Source organism: Strigops habroptila, chromosome 12, assembly GCF_004027225.2.
Source record: "Strigops habroptila isolate Jane chromosome 12, bStrHab1.2.pri, whole genome shotgun sequence".
NCBI lineage: Eukaryota > Metazoa > Chordata > Aves > Psittaciformes > Psittacidae > Strigops > Strigops habroptila.
In genome coordinates this window covers 19,567,608-19,592,022 of record NC_044288.2, presented here as the reverse complement: position 1 = coordinate 19,592,022, position 24,415 = coordinate 19,567,608, and the positions used below count along the sequence as shown (strand labels likewise).

Below are 24,415 nucleotides of genomic sequence, written 5' to 3'. Positions count from 1 at the left end.
TTTTTCTTTTCGAAAGTTGATTTTTGCCTTCCTGTAATTTAAGTGCTAAAATACTTCTAGTCTTTCTAAATTGGAATTATTTTTCTCTTGATAATGTCTTTTTTTATATGATTGAGTTTCTAATGCTGTCTAGCATTGCAATGATGGTAAAACTGAAAACAAGTACCCAGCTAGCCTGACATTCTTTCCTATCACCTTTCTGGGCTGAAAAATGTCTTATTGGCAGATCCTCAACAGATGTAAACCCTCATGACTCTATTGACAATCAACACCAGCTGAGCATCTGCCACTGTATTTTTATTTTTCTTCAGAAAAAAAAAAAAATCTTACTGCAGTTTCTGAGTTACCAATGACTCTGAAATATTGACATATGGTAACTGCAGAACACAGATGATATAAGTACAACTTCTGATGTGTTTGCTCATGGTAAAACAGCACAGACTTAAAAGGTTATTCTCAAAGAAGTGAAATTTCTTCTTCAAAGAAGGTATCATTCCTGAATATGCAGTTCCATATAAGTCCTCAGGAATTTTGCCATTATCATGTACAACAGATATGATGGTTTGGTGTTTTCCCATTTTTCTTTCTTCTTTCTTTTCTGATATTCATTGTTATTTGTATGTATGGGATATTTCTTGATATACTTGATGTTCAAGGTGTGTAGAAAATGCCTTTGTTAGATGTATATTTATATGCATAGTTTTGTGCATTAGACTGTGTTTTCATACACTGGTATTTAGAGTGGTTAAACTGTTCAAAATCTGGGTATTTAAAAAGGAATTTAACATATTTTTACGTACGTTTTCAGAAAAAAAATAAATCTTCATTTCTTCTTTATTTTTTTTCTCCCGTGTCTTCTGCTGGTTTTTAACGGATTGCTTGCTGGTTTGCCAGTAGGCTCTTTACATGGTTGGTATTACATTAATTCCATAACTTCAAGTATCAACCTTATTCCAAGCACGCTGAGGATCCTACAGAAATGTTAACAGTATAGTGCTATTTCCCTTATCTAATGATGCGGCAAATAGTTATAATGAACAGGGTCATGAATACATTTATGCTAGTGAAGAGGGCAATAGTTTGATCAGTGCACCATAGTTTTTCATTTCATTTATTCTAATTAAGCTGGCAGGCTGCCTCCTATGTGTATGATTTCATCCAAAACCAAACCAACCAACCAAGAAAAAAACAACTTGGAAGGAAAGTTATGGCTAAATGACTGTCCACTTAGCATTTAATATTATTAGGCCCTTTTCACCCCTTTGTCCTACAAATGTTGATCTATTTTACAATTGTAGTTCTGACATTGGAAGGTTTTTTTAATCGTTGATCTCTAGCTATATGTACAGTAAGAGTGCAGGGAGAATTTGGGGTGTGCCTGGGTAGCTGCAGAGTTGAGCATACAGCTTAAGACTCAGTGGTGCATCCTCTCAGAGAGCTACTCCTTGCCAACCTGCTCCTGGTCTTCTGTTATTTACTGTGCTTATGACCACAGGAATATGGGTGCCTTGATTTTTAATGGGATTGGGGATGGTCCCTCTCTTTTGTGTTCACATGCATTTATATTTATGGTACTTATTAGTATAATATTGTACCGTTAGTGGCTAGACAGTTCCATCAAAGCAAAAAGTCTAGTCTGTGTGGTCCTCCAGTAAGGGCTGTTTCACTTCAACCCTCTTAGTTTTGGGGTTTTTTTAGTGTAGCTTTACTGACAATTTTTAAACAATGCTGCATGATTTGGCAGACCTGCTGGATGGTTTTTGGTTTCCTGGAAGAAAAATGTCCTATTTTTGTCCCTTTGACTTAGCAACATTTTTTTTTTTCTCCAATAATTCTTTCCAATAACTTCACAGAGCAAGAATGAGACTCAGTCCATGTTTCTATATGAGTGCTTGGTACAGGGAAGGTAATAAAGTATTTCTTAGCCATTTCACCCCTGTACGCACAAGTTGGATGTAATCACAGACCTTGTGCCCTGGAAAACACTGGGTTTTCAGCTTTTCCACACGTACAGCAACTCTGTGAGATGTTCTAAATCAAAGTGACTGTTAAAAGCCACTTGGGACACTTCAGTTCTTCAATGTTGCCACTAACTTATGACAAAATGACACAATAAAACTCTAATGAGAGATATCAGTATCTTCAACTCAATGCCTTCCAGTGATACGTTTTGCTTATTCCCAATTATTCTTTGCCACATAAGAGGCCTTTCAATTCTAAGCTTTGGACAAATAATTACCTTATACAATAGGAGTAATAAAATATTTCCTAAAAAATACTGCAGCATATCTCTATGTGTCACATGAACTGACTGCCACATTAATTCAAACACTATACAAAGTTGGGAGCACCACAGATAGAGGGACAATGGCTTAAAAACATGTTGACAAGGTGGCTGTCAGATACTTGCAGCACTGATATATTTCTGAGCTGTGGCAGCCTCCTGGAGACTGAGGATGCTACAGAGCAGGGGAGGAATCCAATTTTCATGTTTATGGTAACAGAGCTCACTGTACTTTCAGCTTCTTGCTTCTACACAGAAGCAATGTGTTCCCTGCAAATAATAATTTTCTGATTTGTGAATTTCACAGACATGCACAGGATAACACTTTCCAAAGGAAACACGAAGTTAGAAAATAGGAATATAAAACGTAGATTCTGACACATGATGCAAGTAAACCTTGGGTTGTAAGGCTATGCTAGAAACACAAGTGTACAAGCAAAAAGGCAGTTTAAACAGGGAACACACAAGCACAGGTATGGAATACCGTAGGGTCGTGTGAAAATATTGTCAAATTGCTTGATTTTTTTTTTTTTTTTTGGTAGCTTGTAATAGAATTTGAGTCATAATTCCTTCAAGAATTAAGCCGTGCAGTTGTGTCAGAAAAATATAGTGATTATGAAGTACTAATAATAGCATTTTCCATTGCTGCATTGTGTATTATACATTATTGTATTATTCATGTGTTTTTCTCTTAGTTTTTTTGAAGAAGGATATTTATTTCAAAGGCACGAGAGAGGTGCAGTCCACATGGGGCTCTAAGCATAAAGATACAGTGCTTTAACTTTTTTATTTGAGGCTGATTCCCTTTTATGTATGTTAAGATATTATACTGGATTCTTTTTCATGAACATTTACATGCAGATATTCTGCTTTTCCAGCCCGAGAGGCAACCTTATGTAATACATATTTGCATATTGACACAGTTATGATACTAGAGCTAGAAGAAAACAGAATAAAAGTCAGCAAAGTGTGTTAAAATCTACTTGCAGGGAAAAGTTCCTTTAAAGGTTGGCATTATCTCATCTCAGTCGCATCTACTTAGGAGATAGGCATAGCCTCGAGCAATGCTTGAAGTTGTTACTCAGAAGAAAAGTGAATGTTACAAAAGTTATAGACAATTTCATTAACTTAAAAGCTTTTGAAATGGGAAGTGTGGTGATGAAGTCTTCTTGGTATGGTACCTGGTAACGTCTATGCAAACCAGAGGAGAATAAAGGATACCAATTAGACCAGGATATTACTTATAAAGCAGGATTTATGGTGGCTGTGTGGTACATAAAAGCCAAAACTTTAAACTGGACTAGAGTAAGTCAGGTCTTCTAGTGAGGAAATGTAAAATGAGGTTTCTTCTGCCACGGATTTCACAGATGGTAGCTCTTAATGGCAGTTTTGGGGCTCTTCAGGGTTACAGTCTTCTGTGCCAGTTAAATCCTGAAGTATATTTGTTTCTCCTTCTTTGGCCTTGCCCCATCTCCTGTTAAAACACTTCCACTTCCTGTTACCTTGTGCATACCTATCCACAACCATTAGCATCTTGTTATCCACCAAGTAACTTTTCTTTGTATACCATTTGTACAACCTGGAGGGTTGGGTGTCAAAAAAATTTATTCTTGCCTCTTTCAGCATCCTGAGCAAGTAGTTGGGATACTGCCAACAAATGTGTGCTGTCCTTTTTAATATAGGTGCCACACCAGAGTTTCCTACAGGAAAGTCCTCTGGGCCTTGAGGCACACAGCTCCCATTAAAATATTTTGAGAAGGCAGCAATGTGGTTTCTGATACTGACCGGGCTGTGTGAAGGACATCTGGGAATGTTACAGGTCTATTGCAATTTTTAGGAAATATTGATGTCATTCTGACAATATCAGCCTCTATAATTAACATTCCTATAAACCTCATTCACATGATACTGTATAAATAGTTCTCTACAGCAAAGGTGCATGTGATTATCCTTGAGAAATCTTTTAGAAGACAGAGGACTTAGCCAGATAGGAAATTATATTAAGAAAAAAATCTCAAATCTATATATGTGGATGATTTTAGAAAGAGTATTCATTATAATTTAGTCATTACTAAAAGAAAATTATTTTTTGCAGGCTCAGTGAAGTGTCCAAAACCAACCTTTATTCTACATGTGTAAAAACATGTGTTTTTTTAATGTTCTAATGATGTCTAGCTTTTATCAGTAGCAGTTTTTAGCATATTGTGTTGGACAGTCAATGAGAGCAATGTTCCTCTTCTTCCATTCTTCCATAACCAGATCTTAAAAATAGAAGTTTTTTAGGTACTATGGTGTCCTGCCTGCTGCAGGTAAAAACAGAATAAAATTGCAGAACATTGCCTCACACTGCGTTGCAAGCTAAGATATCGTAATAAATAAATACTTTTCTAAATTGAACAAATGGAACAGGCACCAGACAGCAGGGCTTTCTTCTACCAATGGCATTTTTCTCCTTGCGGCCTTGGATTATTAATACAGCTGTAGAATAATTAAGCAGAGTGGAATATTAATGCAGTTTTACAAATAATGTTAAGGTTGCCAGATGTGGCTCATCTTTCCTCCCTCTTTTTTAATGTATATCAGCATTCAAAATGTAGGCTGATAGTGGGTTGTGGGAAACTTGGATATATAAGAACAAATGTGTTGTGAGGTATTAACAATTGAGCTCATACAGATGATGCTGTACTGATTCATTTATTTGACTATATTCCAGTTTTGAAAAGGCCAACTCTTCAATCAGATGAAAGGGCAAAAGTCCATCACACATAGTCATTCAATGAAGTCTTAAGTAAGAACATTAGAAGATTTATTTACCTGTTAGAAAACAATATTTAATATCTGAGCCCCTTCATCATTTCCAGACCATTATGCAATAAGTTTGACACCAATTTTCTTCTTGCATAAATTTAGGTTACTGTAGCCAAATGAGGTAAGAGTATAGGGATCACCTCAAGACATGAGGATGAGTACAGGTTGCAATGATGGTGGGGTGCAAATGTAAATGTTTGTTTATGATCTTTACCCTTAATAAAGGGTGGGAGAAAATAATTTATTATTTACACCCACTTAGTATATATAGATGTAATAGACGTATGTTTTACTATAAAAGTTCTGCTTCTGGAAACATGGCCTACTCAAGAGCAGAAAACAGTTGCTAATAATTTTTTCCAAACGTCAGAAACAGTCTTCAGTTTTATGCAAAAAGTTGGGGTTTAGGGGATTTCCATCAATCTTCAAAACTATCTTTTTGGAATATAGTTGAGAAACTCAGTATATATTTGCATCAAAGTACAAAAAATTGTTCCCTCTGCTCCCAAGTTGGATCTTTAATGTTATGCAAAAATATAACAGTACTTTCAAATTGAATCATTACTTATACATATGCCTCATTTGAAAACACGTAAGAGATTTCATATTTGACTCTAGTTGATAAGACTACCCATGCAAAATCTACTCAATTTTTAGCCATTTTGCAGATATGTCCTTAATAATACACTTATTTCCTATAATCTGTGTTAGATAACACCAAATTAATTTGCACAGATACACCCAAACGTGGCACAAGAAATGTGTTGAGTGAAGACTGATTAGGTTCAAGATACTGGCAGGTCTTCAAAATTGCTTTGATTGAGGAAATGTAGTCAACAGAACAAGAGCACCAAGATAATAGTGTAGGACCAGAATGGTGGTATTTACTGCCTCAGGTGTTTATGGCTTCCTTCCACTCATACAAAACAGCTCTGATTGGCTTCTCATAGGTGATGTTGTCCTTGCTATGTTCAGTCAGATTATCCAATTGTTATGGGCCACTTGTGAAAAAAAAAAAAGTACTATAGATCTTTTAAAAGATCTGTAAAGTTGATTTGTTTTCATATGTATAATATACATGTTTAATTACTCGGTCCCTTAGGAAATAAGTTAACAGAACAGTGCACAAATCCACTGGAAGTATCACAGAGCTCTTGTCCACATATTTATTTATGGATTTTATATATTAATCCAAATAACATTAAAGAGATGCATGGTTCATTTACTGAATTTTGTTCAGGTGAAAATTTTAGCCCTGTGTATTAAATATGTGCACTTATTTACCATCCTTTTCACACTGGAGGATTTTGTGTATGGTAGAAGTTTCAAGTAGGCCTTGAGTAGTCTCTTGGCATTCTGAGTTGGTCCTTCAATGTGTATAGCACAGTTTAGCTTCCTGGGAGAGCTACTTAGTTTCTTATTAGCATTAAATATCTTGAGCCAGGAGAAACGAACATTTTTCTGCAAGCAGTTTTCAATGACAAAGCATGGTATTGAAGATATTTATTCTTTTTATTTAACTTTTACTTGGTTTCATTGACTGAAGTATGGAAGAAAATAGTTATGAATGATGCAGTAACATATTCTTAAGTCTTGAAATGTAGTATATACATTATATTTTCACTGCGTGCTTATACCTGATTGCACTTGTCTTTTCAAAATGGTTATTTTCGCTTCAGTTCTGTTCATTTTGTGATTTAATGGCATTGAAATAGATCGCTTAAGAATTGATGCATTCATTTTTATCGTATTTACATCAGCTGCAATTCTCATTTAAATAGCAATTTCTTATTTCTGCCTAAATGTTGCTTTCCTCAGCAACGATTGATCTCATCCTTATGCTTATACATTGCAACTTCCTATTACGTCTTTGAAGGTCTGCTCTTACGAGAAGCGAAAGTAAATTTCTTGGTTCTTCTGTATAGCTGGTAATCAAATTGAGCTTCAAGAAAATCAACCATTGTCTTGGGCTTCTCAATACTCAGCTTCCCAGTGTTCTTCTATAGTCTCCTTCTAATTACAAATTAAACTAAGATCTTTCCCCACCCCCCAGTAAAAAGTCTCTTACACATATGTCATGTTTACTATTGCTACCTATGTGTTCAGGAACTCCTTTTTTATATGATATGTTTAATAGGGAATTTATAAATTTACTGCAGAATTTATGCAAATCTGCTTTTTAAAACGTATATATTAAGGAATTTTTTTTCCTGTATAATTTTACTATTACTGGAAATGCGAAATAGGTATGTTTAATGCTATCTTTGTGTCGGCAACAGTTACCACCCATGTTTTCTTCACAGTGACTGAAGTCATTATAGTAACATTTTCTTAATGTCACCCATACTACACTAACAACCCTTTCAAACATGATCCAGACTTAATCAATGCTCAAAACTGACATATCATTGTCAACCTTATCCTCAGAAGAGGTCCTCTGCTAAACAAAGTCAGTTAGGTAATAAGAAACTGGCAGAACTATGGGATAGGCTGTTTCTAGGTACTGTATAAACTGTGTATGGTTATCTAACATTTGTTTGCCTACAGAAATCAGGCGTGTAATTTCAATAGTGATGTAAACTCCTGAACTTTAGCCATTTAAATAAATAAAACTGGACCAGATGTATTATACATTAGTGTGTTCTGGGATATGCTTAATACATAAACATAGCACTCTGTACTTGCAGTAAACAGCAAGCACAAATAAATGATGGAGATCAGAAGAAAAAGATGAAGAGCATTCTTGCATGTGATTTGTGAATTCTGCACAGTGCCAGTGTACAGCACTGCAGAGATTAGCTCTGGACAGCGTGGTGCCCAGATGTTGCTGGAGTCTCAGAAACAATGCAGTTCTGGTCACGTGGCACCTGCTTTGGGCTGATTAAGCATTGTTAGCTTCATATCACTAGGCACCACACTGCTGCATATACTCATCTCGCTGTTATGTGAGGAACATTTAGACTTGCAGGATCTTCATGGTGTTGAGTCCAATAACTTTTTAGGTCATTCATACTGGTGAGAGTAACTGAGCTTATGGAAGCAGAAAGGTTGCAAAAAATTGCCAAGTCCTAGGAGCTAGGAGGTTTTTGAATATTATTGCACCGATACAGTTCTCCATGTTTCTGATCTGTCTTTCTTTTCCTAGAAGTATTGTAAGAGTGGAAATTTACTTATGAAAGCATCTTGCAGCAAGTGCCTTAAAGTACAAATCACTTTCATCCAAATAATTAAATGTCATTGCTGCTTTTTTTTCTTAATGGATTGTACTTGGATACCTATTCTGTAAGTTACCAGGCTTTACCATAAGTAAGAATCAGCCTGAAGTGCCTACATGAAAGTTAAACTTGGTTCTGCTAATGCCATGAAAAGCCTATCCTGAGCCTTGGAATCAGTTTTGTCATTTCACTTGTCCATCAATTCATCTTCGTTTTTTTTTTACGAGCTGTATACTGTCCTACAGTAATAATGGAGTCATGTTTCCTCATTCCTTTCTTCTCCCCACCCCATCCTCCCCAGTAAGGAACCATTTGTACAACTTGAACATGATTGTTTTTTGAGAATGTTACAATTTAATCTAAAAATCAATGGAGTTTTACTGTAGTCAGAAAATTGTATGTCCTCTTTTGTACCCAGATCTTCAGAGCCTTAGGGGAAAGAGTCTTTGAAGTGAAATGTAAAAAGGAATTTTCATGTTTTATGCAGAAAGACAGAATTTGGGGAGTGTGAGAAAGAGGAGAAACAAGTACAAGTACAATGTGTGTTTTCCAGTTCCTCAGGTGCCAGATGTGTTCAACAGTACAGAAGCTCTCACTTTCCTTTTCTCCTTTGTATCACCCCATTGATTTCAGTGTATGGTGGCTTGCATTCTCCTTGGCTTTCAAGATCACTGCAAAACCAAAGAAACACTTCTAACTTATTCTTTCTGCCTATGTTTTTGAATAAATGGAGGTGAAGAATGAAGTGATGCAGTGAACCAAGTCTGAGTGTTCTGAAGGGTTTCAGAATTTCAAAATATGCTTTGCATGTTACTTATGATTTTTATAAGTAATTTTGCTGTTTGCTCAGTGCAAATGCCAAACTGCTGAAGGAATTCTTGAAAAATGCGAAAATGGTGGTTCTATATTTAAAAGTAAATAAAATGCATAGATATTGCTACTAAAGGTGTTCCATGATCTGTTGTGTAAACAGGATTAACTATTTAGTATGTCTGTATAGCATTCATCTTATGGTACAGAGCTTTAGAGTGTCATGTTCCTCAATTAGTCTGTGGCCTGCATTTAAATAAATTAATGTTTTAAGACTGTCAGCAAAGAATATTTTGTATATTCTCAATCAAAACATTCAGTCTGGTATAGGCATCATCCATCAGTTCTCTCCATTTTATTTTGGGAAGCTACTGTATTGTGAGTGGCTAGACAGAGAAAATAGTAGCAGAGATAAGTAGCTTCATATTCATTCCCTACTTGTAAGTCTATAGATTTCTGTTTAATGTAAAGTAATTTTGTGGGGGTTGAGGTTTTTTGTTTGTTTTTGTGGGGTTTTTGTTTGTGGGTTTTTTTGGTTGGTTGGTTGGGTTTTGGGGAGGGGAGTTTGTGGTTTGGTTTTTTTGGGGGGGGGAGGGGGTTGGTTAAGGGGTTTTTTTTTGGTTTTTTTTTTTTTTTCCTGAAATACCATGTGTAAATGCGACTGCTATTCTCCACAACATATATGCTACTCTTGTAAATGGTTGCTTTATAATAGTGTTTGATTCCAGAACCAGCTGTAAGCTGACTTCTCATGTGTTTTATATTGGTGATCAAAAGACAAATACCTCAGGCGAGCAGAAGGATTGTGTAATGCCAGCTTTCACTGAGCCTCCAGACCTGCCGAGCAAAATGTTCTTGAAACGGCCAGATTGTGCTTCACTGTACTTCCATGCTGACAATGTCCAGAATTGCTGATAGAAGATGTAGCTAGAGGAATGCTTTATCCAAAAAAACTTGAGCAGATGGAGTTAGGATTAGGACTGTTCCCAGCAGGATCCTTTTGTCTCATTGTTAATGCTCAAGTAGTTCTCCTTGGCTCAGATGTGATGTTGGATGTTTGCATGTATTGCTCAATGCTGTTCCAGCCATGCTAGACAATTTGCTGATGGTTCAGAGCAGAAGGAGGTTAATGCATGGCCTCAGAATCCTCTCTGTGTTTTAGCCCCATTTTCACTGGTTTGCATGCTTATGTCATTATTTGTTTTCCACAAATTAACAAATGTCTTATCTGTAGTCTCAAGGTGCTACCATAGTGTTAGTGATATGGACTACTTGAATTCCTACACAGTGTGCACACTGTACATGTGTATCTATACATCAATGTAAAATATTGCCCAGCTGTCGTGTACAAACAAAAGCCTTGTGGGGCAGTGAATCCTACTGCTAAATCCTAAGTTTTTTAGGAAAGTTGGCTTTCTTTTTTTCCATTGTGTGGTGTTTCTGATAACTGCCTTGTGTCTAAATACTCTCATGCTCTGCCAGTAATGCTACAACTTTCATTTTAGGTTGGTTGTAGTTTAACAATTTCCAAATTTTGACTTCTCTGAAACAGATTGGAAAAAAATTAGGTGGTTTTGTAATTTGTGTATGAAGAGGTTTTTATTTTATGTTCTGGTAGTTGTTTGTTTTTCTTCTACAGTACTTCTTCATCTGTCATTCCTTGGAAGTACAGGCAATGATAAACGCCCTGTCCCATGTTAATGGGAGTCGAGGATGCTTTGCTTCTCTCAGGATTGGTGCCATATTACCAGGACAATGTATTGATTTGGTTGACTGCAGATGTGCGATGCATGACAGAAGTGAGAAATTGGACTTTCTGAATGTGAAGTAAATCGTGCTGCTGATGATATATAAATAATTTAAGAAAAAGCAATCAATCAGATTCCCTGTGCTAGTGACAGTGCTACATAAAATGCGATACATAAAAACAACAATTCTTTTACAATCTAAATCAAATAGACAGTATTCTGTGCTAAACACAGATTCTTGCAAAAATGGCTTGCAGCATTTTTGGTTTTAGTATGCTTTACTTTCTATGTTACTGGCATATGATCAGGTAGTTTAGAACAATCGAGCTGATATAAATTCTGCCTTTTTCTTGTGAAGAGCCACTTATTATTCCTTCTAGACTGCTTATTGCTATTTTTAATTGGTTTGTGTTTAAATAATTTTAACTTGTAAGTCCAGTTGGATAAGTCTCAAATACCTGCAGATGAAGTTTGAGGTTTTGCACAGGTAATTGAACTTTAATATGTCTAAAACATCCACTATAGACATGAACAGGCCTATTCTCTCTTCTGGCAGATGTTTTGCAGGTATTAGACTTACACCAAATTATCTTTGGGTACTTCAGCAGTACACAGTAGTCTTCATGTGCAGATGGCTATGATATTCTTTGCTCTCCTTCTCCATGTTATGAAATGAGTGGGGTAATTTATCCTTCTTGGACATAGAAGAATTGTAATGAAAGTTTTATGAGACTTCCTGAAATTCTTCTTACTGATATCTACTAACAAATCTTGTCATTCAGTGTGACAGTCTCAGCTTAGCATTTCCCTGGCATAAGTACCTTCAGCAGTAGGGAATTCTGCACCATCCTCCCAAAGCAGCCCAGAGCTGTGTATTTTGGAAACTTCGATCTGAACTTTTGGATGAGATTTTCAGAGGAATTCGGGTCTCCTTAGGAAGTAGTTGTCAATATTTGCTTAATATTAAGGTTGTGAGAATACAGGGAGAAGCTTGATCACGTCTTGCTGGTAGAATCATAGAATAGTAAGGGTTGGAAAGGACCTTAAGATCATCTAGTTCCAACCCCCCTGCCATAGGCAGGGACACCTTGCCCTAAACCACGTGGTCCAAGGCTCTGTCCAACCTGGCCTTGAACACCGCCAGGGATGGAGCATCCACAACCTCCCTGGGCAACCCATTCCAGTGCTTCACCACCCTCACTGTAAAGAACTTCTTCCTTATATCTAATCTAAACTTCCCCTGTTTAAGTCTGAACCCATTACCCTTTGTCTTACCACTATAGTCCCTAAGGAAGAGTCCCTCCCCAGCATCCTTATAGACCCCCTTCAGATACTGGAAGGCTGCTATGAGGTCTCCACGCAGCCTTCTCTTTTCCAGGCTGAACAGCCCCAACTCTCTCAGCCTGTCTTCATACGGGAGGTGCTCCAGCCCTCTTATCATCCTCGTGGCCCTCCTCTGGACTCGCTCCAACAGCTCCATGTCCTTTTTATGTTGAGGACACCAGAACTGTACACAGTACTCCAAGTGAGGTCTCACAAGAGCAGAGTTAGAGGGGCAGGATCACCTCCTTTGACCTGCTGGTCACGCTTCTTTTGATGCAGCCCAGGATACGGTTGGCTTTCTGGGCTGCAAGCGCACACTGCCGGCTCATGTTAAGCTTCTCGTCAACCAACACCCCCAAGTCCTTCTCCGCAGGGCTGCTCTGAGTCTCTTCTCCGCCCAACCTGTAGCAGTGTCTGGGATTGCCCCGACCCAGGTGTACGACCTTACACTTGGCTTGGTTAAACTTCATAAGGTTGGCATCGGCCCACCTCACAAGCGTGTCAAGGTCCCTCTGGATGGCATCCCTTCCCTCCAGCATATCAACCGAACCACACAGCTTGGTGTCGTCGGCAAACTTGCTGAGGGCGCACTCAATCCCACTGTCCATGTCGCCGACAAAGATGTTGAACATCGGTCAACAAAGATGTTGATCGGTCCCAGCACCGATCCCTGAGGGACACCACTCGTTACAGGTTTCCAACTGGACATCGAGCCATTTACCACAACTCTTTGCGTGCGGCCATCGAGCCAGTTTTTGATCCACCGAGTGGTCCATCTATCAAATTGATGTCTCTCCAATTTAGAGACAAGGATGTCATGCGGGACAGTGTCGAACGTTTTGCACAAGTCCAGGTAGATGACGTCAACTGCTCTGCCCCTGTCCATCAGTTCCGTAGCTCCATCGTAGAAGGCCACCAAATTGGTCAGGCAGGATTTCCCGTTAGTGAAGCCATGTTGGCTGTCACCAACCACCTCGTTGTTTTTCATGTGCCTTAGCATGTTTTCCAGGAGAAACTGTTCCAAGATTTTGCCAGGCACAGAGGTGAGACTGACTGGTCTGTAGTTCCCTGGGTCTTCCATCTTTCCCTTCTTGAAAATGGGGGTTATATTACCCTTCTTCCAGTCATCGGGAACTTCACCTGACTGCCAGGATTTTTCAAATATGATGGACAGTGGTTTAGCAACTTCATTTGCCGGCTTCCTCAGGACCCGTGGATGGATTTCATCAGGTCCCATGGACTTGTGCACGTTCAGGTTCTTAAGATGGTCTCGAACCTGATCCTCTCCTACAGTGGGCCTAAGGTCTTCATTTTCACATTCCCTGCATTTGCTTTCCAAGACTTTCATGGTGTGGTCAGAGCATTTGCTAGTGAAGATGGAGGCAAAGAAGTCATTAAGAACCTCAGCCTTCTCCAAATCCATGGTAGCCAGTTCTCCTGATAGCTTCCGGAGAGGGCACACATTGTCCCTAGTCTGTCTTTTATTTGCTACGTATCTATAGAATCCTTTCCTGTTATCTTTTACATCCCTTGCCAAGAAGGGGAATACTGAAGCATTTTACAGCCTGCTAGAACATAAATCCAGTAGTACTCGATTACTCCTTTGTGAAGTTGTATGATTAGATGGTTCTACTAATAGATGTTAATAGAAAAAAGCTGTTTCATAAACATATTTTCTCTTATATAAAAAAGTGGTGTTTTTTTTCTTGCTGTAACTTATTTCAGTATTTATTTTGTCAGAAAGAAAAATAAAATATTTACTTATGAGTCATGAAGGTTAGCAGTTAAATTACCTCAAAATTAAACAAATTACCTTGTTTAATTAAACAAATTAATCCCACCAAGTTCAGTAAATGGTATTAGATTCTGGAATTTGCTGTTGGAAAGCAGGGTTTGAGATAGACTAAAACTCAGCAGTATCACAAAGGAAGAATGAATCCTCACTACAAGGTATGTAATATTGTTCTTTCTAAACTCTCCAAGGATGTTATTTTATATTTTTCATAACATATACTCCCTTTCACATCTCAAGATCAGCCAATTTATTAATTTTTCTTTATTTTATTGTAGATCTTATTTTATTTTTTTCCCTCTGAAATCCTGAAGTGAGACTTGACGTGTAAATTGGTGACAGACAAGGAAACCAAAGTGAGGTGTCTGTCTTTTTCCTGAGGATAGACTTGTGACCAAAGATATCATGATAACCTGATAAATTCCAGGTCTGCAGAATCTGCACATGCTCCTTATACCACATAGCACTTGAAAAGGTGATCAAAGAACTTAGTGCACTGAATGAAGGATTTGTGCTTCACACAAATACTGAAACAAATGTGTTCCCTTCAAATGTCTTACTGAAGTGGATCTGTCTTGCCATGAACACAGTCGTTAATGACCTCCTTCCATGTACCACTGATCTTCCTGGAAAATTACCTTTTAAAGCAAATGAAGCAGATCTAGTGGTACTTAGAATTTAGTATCCAGCAGAGTGGAATCAGCTTGTCAACAGCCAATGCCCCAGTGCTAACAGTAATTTTCCTTCCTGTCAAACAACTGCTTCTCCACTGGGAGAAGGTACATGAGTAAGTGTAATGTCCAATGTACATTATAGAAAGGACAGAATGCCTTCATTCCATGCAAGTAATTTGCAGGAATACAGCTTTTCAGGTATCCACTGGAGAAATGGAGGATGGGGCTGTGCAGGATGAGACACTCACACTAAAAAACCCGGGAAGAAGAGGGGAGTTACCCAAGTGTTACATTCACAGTGTCAGAGCCAGAACTTGGCATAAACTCATACCACAAGATTTTATGAATGTGAAAAAGCTAAATTAAAGGTTACAACATATTGTCAAAGCTTTCCCAGTTGTGTTTCACAGCTTATGTCTTTTAGTTCAGAAACACTGGTAATCTCAATTACATGGCAAAGTACAAGTATTTCCAATTTCTTGAAATGTTCAATACTTATAAGTGCCTCAGTATTTCAGGTCATTTTTGAAGGAAAGAAACTTTTAAAGTATTGTGCTCTTCCTTTGTGTGCCTTTTGCTGTCTTTATACATGGTGGAAATAGAACAAGGTTAATTGAAGAAATGAGGGATGGGGAGGGAGGCTCTCATATAATTAGGTAGTCTTAGAAAATAATAACTAAGCAGCAAAATACCTTATTTCCTCATGAGAACAAAACAATTCTAATCTCCCAGTGAGTCTGTAATTTGACTTTTTAAAATAATTCAACTGATGCTATAGAAAATTCAAAACCAGTTCTGACAACAGTCCTGGCTGAACTAAGGATGCCTTGCATAGCTATTGGAAATCGTTATGCTAAAGCTATTCTTATCTCTACATACAGTATCTCTTGGCAACAGGCAACAATTTTGTGCCGTGAATTTCATCTGAGACAATTCTATGCAGGGTGCACAGATGCAGTAAGCAAAAAGAAAAGTTAAATCACATGTTGATCTTTGTGAGACAACTTCAACTGATGAGTTCTGTTGATGAAAAATGCAGATTTGAACATACTTGGTACGACAAAGTGTGTAAGAAGCATTGGTATGATGGTGCAGTCACAGATAATGCTTGTTTGATTACGAGGATAGACCTAGTGACAAATTCCAGTAATCTTGGCTCCTTTTTAGACCTCTGATGTTTTAGGCTCTAAACAAGTAACATGATATCTGTGAGATTCTTTAGGTTGCACTGTCCACACAGAGTAGGGAAGCCAAATGTTGTGCTTTGAGATTATTCCAGATTATATTCAGTTATTCCTTTGATGAGTCTCCTCGTGGTGAAACAATAGAAGGTATGAGGGGAAACTGATCAGTGATCACTGATGTAAGCTATTTATTGATGTAATTTAAATTCTGTTTCTTAAGGAGCTCTGGATATGTCAAAAGCATGTCATGTTCCACATTCTGCTTTTTCTCCCTTATTTATAAGATACAAGCTTCTTTATTTCTTTGGTTGTTGTCATCAGCCAGAGCTACTGAACTTTGGGGTAAATGTAAAGATTAAGAAAGCATTTATTTCACAAAAATTAAAAAAACCCCTCTTCTCTCATCAGTTTTGCTGTGAATGTTAGCACCTTTGAAAGCAGAGTGGATTCCATATTGAATTCTTGATGTTGACGAGCTGTTCAAAATCTATCCTGTATGAATAAGATGGCTCTTATTCCTGAAATCAGTTTTCCATTTTGTGCCCTCAAACTACTTCAGATTTGTTGCTAACCCCATGAAAGACAGAATGAAAGTAGAATACAAAAAACTGCAATTGCTATCAATATGCTGTAAGAATGTAACTACCAAAATACTTTAAAGTTTGCTGTATGTTGGATAGATTTTATGGTTGTTTCAGTGTTTTTACGGATTATTGGCTTCAATTCTTCACACTCGCTTGTCTTTTGCCACTGGTGTACGCCTGGATTATATTTGGGTTATCAAAAACTAATGATGCATGGAAACAGTTTTATAGTTTATAGGTTATCACAAAATGCATAATCTGCATTATTCCTTGAAATTAAGTGCTATTTGAGCACTTTAAAATGGTTTTAGTATATCATTTTGTCCTTTGCCTGTGGGTGAGAAATCAAGGTCATATACATCATTTTACTCTGTCCATTTCCTCAAAAGTCACAGTCATTATTCCATCTCTGAGTTGTTCGTTTTGCTTACAGTTTTCAACAACAAAAACCTTTAAAAGACTACACACCTTTGTGAATATCTTATTCCCTGGTTTTGTAGCAGATTTGTTTCTGATGTCTACTGATCAGTTCTGCATACCAACTCCAGAGAATGCAAGTTAGCTAAGCTGCCATTTGGCAAACCCAGATTCATATTTCATGCATATGTTTTATGACTGTGTGAACATGTGCTGTCTTCTGTTTTCTCTTGTGGGTGGTAGGATTTTTTTGGTTGGTTGGTTGGTGTTTTTGTGGGTGGTTTTTTGCCATCCAGAGTGATGGCTGTTGCATCTGCTACAGTTGCTTCCGGCCTCACTGAATGTGGTTGGCCTTTATTGCATTTGGGCCATTTTCAGAAAAAGAACGATGCTGGGTTTATAAGGAAAGTCTAGATGGGTTTGAACTAGAGTTTGTCCATTTCATCCGTGGTCAGAGTATTAACTACATAGCATACAGAGCAAATATGAGATAACTGTACACTGAACTTCTGTCTTACCCACATTACTCTCACTGTCCTCTTTGCTGATTATGGTGCACAAGACAGAAAAGCATCTCTTTCAGACAACTCTCGGTGACCTGATCATCTTTCTGTTACCAGTGCTGATGTTTCAGCCTAGGGGCTGAAATTACAGCAAACCAGTGTTGTTTTATTCAGCCTTGGGATTAGAAGTTACCTTAAGCCAAATGTACAGTTACAATCTATATGTGGGATGTGTGTAGCCCTAATTTGTTTTTAAAGGTCTGCTTTGTTAACATGTTAGTATAATATATCTTTGGAAAAAAAAAAAAAACCCGAAGATTAAAATAGACCTAGGATTTCCATTCGAAATTATATTTAGAATTACCTGTCTCTGTATGTTTTTATCTATTATGTTGTAAATGGTTTAGTTTTAAAATATATTTGAAGTTATTTCATGATTTCAGAAGCTATGTGTATCTTAACTGTTTACTCCTGTTTTTATAGATGGCTATACAACAGATGACATTGAATTTTACTGGCGTGGGGGTGATAATGCAGTCACAGGAGTGACAAAGATCGAACTGCCACAGTTCTCCATTGTAGACTACAAGCTTATCACCAAGAATGTTGTTTTCTCTACAGGTTTGTGGAGGGGAAGCTAAAAGGGGAATTGACTGGGAAGACTTTTAGAAATGGGTTAATTCTTAACATGCAGTTCAGGATCTGAGAAAAAAATCTTAGAAACAGAAATAAATTAGGGCAGCAACTGTGAATTTTGAAAGGAGCAGTTTTTATTATAGCTTTCATACTGTAAGGCATCAACCATTAACATATGAAGAGGATACAGTAATCTGTTATGTTAAGGCTCAGTCAAGTAAGCTGTATTTTTGTTTTCCTATGAAAACTGATTAAGCCACTTTATATATACCTCAGTGCCCTAACCCCAATAAGGAGTGACCCAACCTGCAGGAAATTTAGGAACGTTTCTCTTACTATTTCTGGATGTTGCTTGTGCCAAGCTGTGGGTAGACTAATTATTTGTCTTTTCTGTAAACCCTTTAAAATCCTTGTTCCCCAAGATTTGGTATTTAGCCTAGATGAGCAAGCATACGACTTTCTAAAGGCTGAAAAGATGCTTTCTGAGGAGGAGTAGAAAATAAGGTTGGATTTCATTTAAAAGAAAAACCAAAACAAACAACCCCCCCCCCAAAAAAAATCAAAAAACAACACCCCCGAAAAAACCCAAAAACAAAAAACAAAACAACAAACCAAACCAAACACCAAAACAAGCAACAAGAACAAGTAGAACATTTCAGTGACATGATAAATCATTCAAGAGAGACAAGAGTTGGGTTGGGCTGTTGTTACATGCTGTTCTCTACCTCCTTGAGAAAGCTGCTAGGTGTGTTTAAAAAATAAATAAATCTTCAAAACTCGCTTTCTAGGTATGGATAGAAATCATCTTTGAAGGGAGTATAGGAAGATTGTGCATCCCAAATTCTTGAAAACCAAGCAGAAATGGGACTTGGATAGTGATCTTTAGGCACCCATTTCAACAAGTGTTTCATACACTAAAATATTTCTAGTGTTCACTGACAAAGGACAAGTGTTGTGCTGCTTGGAGAGAAGGTTAGAATAAGGGTTACACTGAAGTAGGCATACTGCTGCTTGGCACTGAAGGAACATTTCTATGCTTTGATGCTCCAAAATGTAATTTGGTTGTTGTTGAATGTTATGATTACGCATCTAGAGCATCCTTGTACCTTTAGAATAAAAGATTATTTAATCTCAGTTCTTGCTAGAAATTCTGCAGCTGATTATCCTGGATTTTTCAACTCTCTGTATATTCTAAATTGCATGAAAAAATCAAATTAAAATGACAGAAGAATGTTTTCAGGCTTTATACAAGTAAATTATGGCCATACCAAATATTCTCTTTTAGGTGCCTACCCAAGGCTGTCTCTGAGCTTTAAACTTAAGAGAAACATTGGTTACTTCATTCTGCAGACCTACATGCCGTCTATTCTGATCACTATCCTGTCCTGGGTTTCCTTCTGGATTAATTATGATGCTTCAGCTGCAAGAGTTGCTTTAGGTAGGCACTTTTACACGTCATGCAGTGTGCATTAACTGAATGCTTTTTCTTGCTTCTGGCATAGTGGATAGTACATGATTTGAAAAATAAATCTGTTAAGTCTTTTTATGTCTGTCTTGTTAAGCTTTGTCTTATTTGAATCAAGATTTAAATCATCACAATTTAAATAAAAATTAAAGCGATTTCATGTCTGAATTAGCGAACTGTATAATCATTGTAACCAGAATTAGCCTAATTGTCTCAACATTTTCTGTTGTTTTACTGCTTGTTTTTTTTCTCCAAAGAGAATGCATTTAGTTTGCTTTTGCCCATGGCAGTCCAGAATACACATTCAGCACTGTGTTATGGATTATAAATTGCTTTTCCTTTCAGGTATGAATTAAATTAAGTTTTACTAGGGTTGTATAGCTAACTTCTCCTTAAGTTGAGGGCTTCTTTTTCCTTACTGTTACCTTACATTCTACAAGGAAAACCATTTCCCTAATTAAGCTCTAGAGTACTCTTATATCTCATCACTAATCCCATGTGTGCTTATGTCCTCGTCAGAGGATTCAAACATGTTACAAAAATAAATGAGTATCTATTACCAAATTTTGTATAAATCAGACTGATTCCTGCCAGTATAACCCTCATATAGCTAAAATAAATAAATTACTATAAAAGATAAAATTGACAATATGACATTTTAACTTTATAAATACTGTCTGAGGTTTACCAGGGCTTTCTGTGTAGCATTTTCATATAAGAATTCAGGACTGCAGACATGCTAAAAATGCTGGAGGAAAGCAAGATAACAGTGACTCTAGGCTGGTAATTTATAACTGAGACTCATTAAAGAAGCTTACAGTTTAGCTGGTTAAAAACATACTCATAGAATCCAACTACTGTTTGTTTGATTGAATGCAATTTATTAGAGCTGTGATTTTCTGTGCTGTACAAAAAATTAAAGACAAAGACCAGAGAGGTTGTGGGTGGGCTTTTTTCTACCAGGAAAAAAAAAAAAAAAAAGGAGTAGAATTTTTCAGCTCAAGCATTAGAATATTGTGTACTAAAAAATTAAAATTAATTCAATCAATAGACATGTCCATTCTTTTTTTCCAGGAATCACAACTGTGCTCACAATGACAACAATTAACACCCATCTTCGAGAGACTCTTCCCAAAATTCCATATGTGAAAGCCATTGACATGTACCTTATGGGGTGTTTTGTCTTCGTTTTCATGGCTCTGCTGGAGTATGCATTGGTCAACTACATCTTCTTTGGCAGGGGACCTCAGCGCCAAAAGAAAGCTGCAGAAAAAGCTGCCAGTGCCAACAATGAGAAGTTGCGAATGGATGTCAATAAGGTAAACTGAAGAAGGGATTTGTTTTTAGCATTGCCCCAAAAAGGCAGCCTTTCACTTTTCCCAGACAGAGCCTTAAAATATAATTTCTTGTAGAAAAGAATGGAGTGGTATTATTATGATCTTGTTTTAGCTCTGCTGAGCAGTGTACTTAGCCACCTCAGCAATGAATGCTGCTCTCTAGCCTGGAAAACAGAATTACTTTTTTCTAAAACATGAACTCAGTTAAGCTTTATTGTGAGATGTTTTTTTTCAGTCAGGATGTAGAGTTAAATATGTCTAATCTGTTTCCAGAGGAACAAATCCAAAATGATGGCTATAGCTGATATTCTAGTAAGAGCTGTATGGAACATTGGAAATAAAACCTAAATTTAACCTACTTCATAAATCTTTCAGATGACCTGGATAAGAAATATTTGCTACAGAAGTGTTCAAAGCTTGAAAAGTTTGCATATTTTCAATGTACAATGGCCCAGGATACTATTGGCTAAATGAGAAACTGCTCAGAAATAAAACATCAATGTGCTGTGCACTTCATTTTAAATCTAAAAATGGTTCCCTGGGGATGGAGAATTGAGGCAGAAAATACATTTGCCAAGAAACACACTTTTGGAAAAAGTATCCATTATGTTTAATGACAATGGAGCACTTATCATAAAGCACTTGTCATTTTTCACTTTGACCACTTTGGATGAGTTGCACACAGTGGCAAATCCGGGCTGAAAGCTAAAATGTACTCAGTGTGAAATGTATAAAATTTCACATAAAAGCAAAATTGGAAAGTTAAATAAAGTTAATTTATTTCGTTTGTTTTGTTGGGGGTTTTTTGGCATGGAAAGCTTTTTGAATTTGTAATTTGACATGATTACTCCAATGGGAAAAAACCAACTCAGAATTAAAAGAAAAAATCTAAATCACAAAGAAACCAAGTGATTACTAGGAATTACTTGTGAAGTGGAAACAAAAGTTTCATACAGCTCTACTAGTGGAATTTCTCATGTTTGTTCAGAACTTCTACTCTACCACAGTGTGCCTCCAGACAGAACATTTTGTTCCATTTTGCTGGAACAGCAATAATCCATCACATCTTGATAGCATAAAACAGTTTATAGGTTATAGTTTATGGTCTTTTAAGATGAAGGATTATATTGTCATGGCTCACATCTCACCCATTCATTAATTTATTTTCTTTTTAATTTGAGAGAAACATATTTTAGTGAATGAAGGCAAATGCATAATGGTGAGATTAATTTTGATGTTCTGGTACCATAGATCACCATTTACCATTGTAAAGTTAATGAAGACACTGTAAATTTTTTTTCTTTCTATTGTTGATTTTCAGCAATGTAAAAAATACTTCAAACTTTAATTTAATTTGTGAAGTTTATCTTTTTAAAGCAGTATCCCTTTAAACAATCAAAGCTATTAGGTAAGAAACCTTGTAGGTAGTTCTATGAAACTAGATTTGCATTTACCTGGAGTTTTTCCTCTAACATCAATGGAAATTTAAGGTCCATAGGTGTCAGGGCGTCACCACCTACGTACATTTTTTGTGTGCTATTTCATTTGTGATATTTTCTATATACGTATTCATGCAATAGATCTTTCAGCCGTGTAACAGAATAGCCAAAGTCTAGTGGCAAATCACTAATCATGAACTAGAGTTTGAAAGCACTAACTAGTGCACTAATCCAATCCAGTCAGCAAAGTAAATTAATTATAATAACTGTTACAAATATTCACCAGCCTATAGGATTAACCCAAAGTGCACTGGGAACAACTTTACATCATTTGAATTTTTTTATACTGAGCCATTTGCTTATATACCAGGCCAGCATGGTTCATAGTCTAGGGCAGTTCTGCTCTGGTATCCAGATAGACTCTGATCTAATAATCAGGTTTGTAATCCCTTAAGCAATAGATAAGGAATCAAATAGGAGAGGATGAGAGAACAGTAGTGATCAGAGAAACTGTCCTACTGCACATAGACTGCTCTGGGGAGGAGGAAAGGAGCTGACAGCTGTTCTTACTGTTTGACCAGCAGCAAGAAAAAAGATTCATATTTAATGGACCTGAATCTTTCATCTATGAAAGGGGGACAAGTATTATATAATTATTTTAATGTACAAGATCCAGAAATGGGCCCGAAATGCTGAATTTGGTTCAGATGCAGGTTTTCATAAAACCCAGAGTATTCTAGGAATGAGACCAACCAAACTTAATCTCTAATTAGGATCCAACACTGAAGGACTAATTTTATGAAGTATGAGTGGGTTTTTTTTGTGATATTACTAGATTCCTCTTATATCACTACATGGAATGTTATGAATTTATCAGAATCAAATACTGTGTGAGAAAAGATTAATACATGAGTAATAAACCTCAAAACATGAGGATGAGAACTTCTATACAGCTCTTACTGCATTCTGCATAGACATTGTAAAGAAGGTGGATAAACAGTTATTGGAACTGCTGCTTATAGTGCAACATCTTTGTTTAGACATTATAGCCCAGCAAATCGGTAGTAGATTTCTTCAGATTCCACCGCCATTTTTTTGTAACAGCCTCTTACAACTTCTTGAAGAAAAGAGTGGTGAGAAGTGCTGGTTAGTCCTTGCATCCACAGCTACTTGCAAAATTGAAGTAGAAGTTAATACAGACTCCATTTATGCTGTCAAATTCTCCAGTATGGAGAGATTTCAGGGCAGGCAAAGACATTGGTAATATCTCTATTTTTGCTCAGTGATATTCAGAAGATATTAAAGAGCCTATAAAACAGAATGGAAGCACAACAAACAGAAGCTGTTCTTCCGTGACTGTGGTACCTGCTGAATTCAGTGTAATCCCTTGGAGATTTGATGACGCAGGAGGAGAATGTCCTGTTTCTTCCATTTGAGCAAACACCATCATGCTGACTGCAGAGCTTCCCCTGAGTTATTCCAGATGAAACTGTGGCCAAATCTTTCTTTAGATTTCATATCATATGCCCAGTATAGTAATTCTGGTTTTGTTTTGGGTTTTTTTGAGTCATAGAATAGTTTGGATTGGAAGGGATTTTTAAGGTTATCTAGACCAATGTCCTCGCAGTAAGCAGGGACATTTTCAACTAGCTCGGGTCGCTCAGATCCCCATCCAACCTGACCTTGAATGTTTCCAGGGATAGGGCATCTGCCACCTCTATGGGCAACCTGTTCCACCATTTCACCACTCTTACAATAAAAAATTTCTTCCTCGTATCTGGTCTGAATCATCACAGAAGATTGTAACTTCATATACTCTCTCATTTTCCAAGATTGTTGGCTCTGTTTGGAATAATGGAAGGAAGAGAAAGGATTTGGCATGTAGTTTCTTTTGCTTCTTGAATTCTGAAACCCGAGTAATAAAATCATGGAGAAATTTAAAGACATAAAACTCAAGGAAGTTTCAGACTCAATTACCAACAGATACGTTATCACAGACTTGTTAAATCAAATTGGACATGCTTAATTTTCTTTGCAATGACTTCAGGTTAAAATGGCTGTGTGCGTGATTGTTTCACTCTTGAAGCTTCTCAGGCTGTATTCAGCAGTTCATTCCTTTAACTCAGCATCTTTTGCCTGTTCTCTCTGTAAACAGTCGTGTTGTTGTTTACAGGTAAATCACTGGCTTTCTTCTTA

The 24,415-nt window shown here is 37.0% G+C and overlaps 1 protein-coding gene across 5 annotated transcripts in view; it reads left to right on the top strand.

Annotated features, from left to right (window-relative positions):
- Positions 1-24,415, top strand: part of GABRB2 (gamma-aminobutyric acid type A receptor subunit beta2) — a 159,690-nt gene that overhangs the window by 117,834 nt on the left and 17,441 nt on the right. For all 5 annotated transcript variants that reach the window (XM_030504601.1, XM_030504602.1, XM_030504600.1 and 2 more), the window contains 3 exons: positions 17,826-17,963; positions 19,264-19,416; positions 20,518-20,762. In XM_030504601.1, the coding sequence (XP_030360461.1) occupies positions 17,826-17,963; positions 19,264-19,416; positions 20,518-20,762 (536 nt within the window). The remainder of the gene's footprint in view (positions 1-17,825; positions 17,964-19,263; positions 19,417-20,517; positions 20,763-24,415) is intronic.